This window comes from Monoraphidium neglectum (assembly GCF_000611645.1).
Source record: "Monoraphidium neglectum strain SAG 48.87 unplaced genomic scaffold scaffold00453, whole genome shotgun sequence".
In the NCBI taxonomy this organism is placed as follows: domain Eukaryota; kingdom Viridiplantae; phylum Chlorophyta; class Chlorophyceae; order Sphaeropleales; family Selenastraceae; genus Monoraphidium; species Monoraphidium neglectum.
The window spans coordinates 10,215-13,444 of record NW_014013175.1 but is presented as its reverse complement, the minus strand read 5'-3'; the positions used below and the strand labels follow the sequence as shown (position 1 = coordinate 13,444).

Below are 3,230 nucleotides of genomic sequence, written 5' to 3'. Positions count from 1 at the left end.
CTTCTCGGCCGCAAGCTCGTAGTTGGTGGGGCCATGGGTGCGGCCTCGTGTTGCCGCTGCACCAGGGACCCCCCCTCCGCCGCCGCCGCTGCTACTGCCGCTGCCATGGCTCCCGGCTTCGCCTTTCGGCGGCTGCCCGGCATCCGGCGGCGGCGCGGCCGCGGCCGCCAGCGCGGCGGCGGCGGTGTGGAAGCCTTCTCTAGGCAGCAGGTTGGGGCCGCTGTGCTCGTGCCAGCTGCTGGAGACGCAAGCTGCTCGTGACGTACGGGTAGCGTCATCGCCGCTGCCATTACTAGGATGTAGGCAATTATGCTGCCATGGCAGCTTGCCCCACAAGGCTGTGGGACCCCAATGCGCCACCTGAAGGAGTTTGATATAGTGTCACCAGGCGGGTTTGAATTCAGAGTAAGCTTGCACAGGCATGCAGCCCACCTGTGGCGGCGCTGCGACGGCGCGCCATGCACAGCTCGCAGCACGCGCTGTATCTTCACCTGGGACTGCTGCACCGATGATCGTGGCCTCCTGCGCAGTCCACTCGTGCTGGAAAGCTGGGCGCAAGAGCCCGCAGGGCTGCAAGCTCCGCCACTGTGTTTATCATCAAGCACGCACGCCCACGCACTTGAGCACGCTCTCATGATTGTGTGGGCCGAAGGCCCGAGGGCAGCGTGCCTGATCATCGCAGATCACAGCATGCCAACGATGTGTTTTGTGCCAATGGCGACTGTTGAGATGCTTCGAGACCCTGCAGAGATGGACTCATACCTAGACTTACATACCACGGTTGGTAAGACTTTGACAAGACGGCGGAGGCAGCAGACAAAGTGACGCAGTGACGCCACAGCAATGACCACCTGGCGATGACGTCAGTCTGCATTGCACCTCATGAAATGGCCGGGTCCAACTGTCAGCAAACAGTTCACACAACTTTTGTCTCAGTGTCAGAGAAAATTGCAATGCTGCAGTGCAACAAGCCAGTCTTGCAGTCTGTGAGCAGAGCGCCTGCACCTGTCTGTGAGTCTGGCGCTGGTGTGCTGTGTCCAAGTGCTTGATGCCGGACACCGCGCCAGACCAAAATTGAAGCTTCAACTTGCCTGAGCACTGTATCAGGATTGCTGGCAGCAGTGCTTGGGGAGGCATCACATGGCTGCATGTAGGTGGCAAATCAATCAAACCTGTTGCGCAGCTCAGGTGTGCATATTGCATACAGCATGGGTTCGAAGCGGCTTGAGAGTTTTGCAGATGTTATTACATTAAATCAGACAGGGCAGAGCCGAGCTTACTTGCTCGGGCCAATTGTCCTGGCTTGCAAGCTTGCTCAGGCCCCGGGGCAGGCACAGGGCCTGCCTGTGAAGCTGTGGAGCGGCATCCACTGCAAGAACAGGGGTTCTCCTCAGACACTCCTCAAGATCCTCCTTATCTGTGGGCCAAGGAGTCTGCAAGGAGACTGTAAGGAGGAGGCCTCCCTGCTAATATCATTGTGGCTAAGGAGTGAAATGGAGCCGGTAAGGAGTTGATAAGGAAGTGGCCTTACAATGGGCAGCCTCTTGACTGTTTCCATCTATAAGTATTAGTATCATGCATCTAAAGTACATGCATTGATGAAGGTGCATTGCGCACTCACATTTGGTGCGGTTGGCACACCACGGCGCCTGCATGCTGACTGCGTGCCTGGCAGTTTGCTCAATTGCCAGGCGTGCGTGCAGCAGCTAGCAGGTTGTGAAATGTGACGACCAAAGTCATGAAAATGATGCATCAGAAGGAAGCAAAGCCGCATTGCATGTGCTTAAGATTGTACAACCAGGGTACATACTCAAGCATGCTAGATGCAACTGCTGTGCAGTGTTTCATTGTTGAAGGTGTCACCCCTGCATGACACTGGCGGATGGGTGCAAGGCGGTTTAATTTCATGATTTTGGTTGTCACATTTCACAACCTGCTGCTGCATGCACGCCTGGCAATTGAGCAAACTGCCAGGCACGCAGTCAGCATGCAGGCGCCGTGGTGTGCCAACCGCACCAAATGTGAGTGCGCAATGCACCTTCATCAATGCATGTACTTTAGATGCATGATACTAATATTCATAGATGGAAACAGTCAAGAGGCTGCCCGTTGTAAGGCCACTTCCTTATCAACTCCTTACCGGCTCCATTTCACTCCTTAGCCACAATGATATTAGCAGGGAGGCCTCCTCCTTACAGTCTCCTTGCAGACTCCTTGGCCCACAGATAAGGAGGATCTTGAGGAGTGTCTGAGGAGAACCCCTGTTCTTGCAGTGATCACACCTTGCTGCCCTCCATTCTGTGGTGCAGAGCTTTGTGGCGACACAGATTCTGTGGTGGCAGGGCGAGTGGCAGTTGCGCCCCGGTCCGGTCGACTGACTGCCTTAAAGTGTGAGGTGCTGGCCATCGTTATGGGCCCCTGCAAGAGGTGAGCCGCATGTATGTGTTGAGGGCCCCATCCAACTGCAACCAGTCACTCTTGCCAATCCTGGACAAACAACAACGGTTGAGACCCACCAACATGATCCCTCACTCGTGCGATGTGCCAATTCTCAGGGGGATATCAAGAATATCAAGCGCTGTTCTCAGAGTCTTGAACCCACCACTCAGCACAGTCGTAACAAGGAATTGATGGCGGATGCTAGTCATAGGCAGGATTACACAGAGATGCAGGTGTGCTTTGCATGGCAAGAGCAGAGAGATGATCAATCGTCCTGCGTGACACCCCCCCCCTTCCCCAAAAAAATCAGCGCAAAAGGAAATTTTACAGCAGTGAACAATGTGTCGTTTTGTACACAAAGCATAACACGGGCTCCAGCTATAATCAGCTGCCGGCCAGCTTCTTGATTGTGTCCTTGAGCAGGTCGACCCGCGCCCCCGTGAAGGACTCAGCGCGCTGCCGCCCCTTGTAGAAGGCAAACGTCGGCTGCGGTGCACAAGCGGGACGCAGGGTCAATCGGCGAAGCCCGCGGTCCAGATGATTCCTGCGAAGGCTGCTGACAAAACTGCGCCCAGGCAAGCAGGGACATCAACAAACTTGCGGCGTGCCGCAGGTGAGGTCTGCGCCTACTGAGCCGTGGTCAACGCCGCTGCCTTAGTGACCCAACACCCCTCAACACGAGTGCCCACCACTCCTGTGATGCCATGGTCCATGACTGTGCGCTGCAGCTGCTCGTTGTCGATGTCCACCTTGAGAAACCGCGCCTGACAGTGAACAGATGGTGCACGCAT

At 55.9% G+C, this 3,230-nt stretch overlaps 1 protein-coding gene across 1 annotated transcript; it reads right to left on the bottom strand.

Moving 5' to 3' along the window:
* Window positions 1–2,823: 2,823 nt before the first annotated feature.
* MNEG_3563 (thioredoxin o) lies at window positions 2,824–3,230 on the bottom strand (the record flags this gene model as incomplete). Its single annotated transcript, XM_014047960.1, has 2 exons — window positions 2,824–2,925; window positions 3,129–3,230. 2 exons carry the CDS (start codon window positions 3,228–3,230, stop codon window positions 2,824–2,826), a joined length of 204 nt encoding a protein of 67 aa, XP_013903414.1.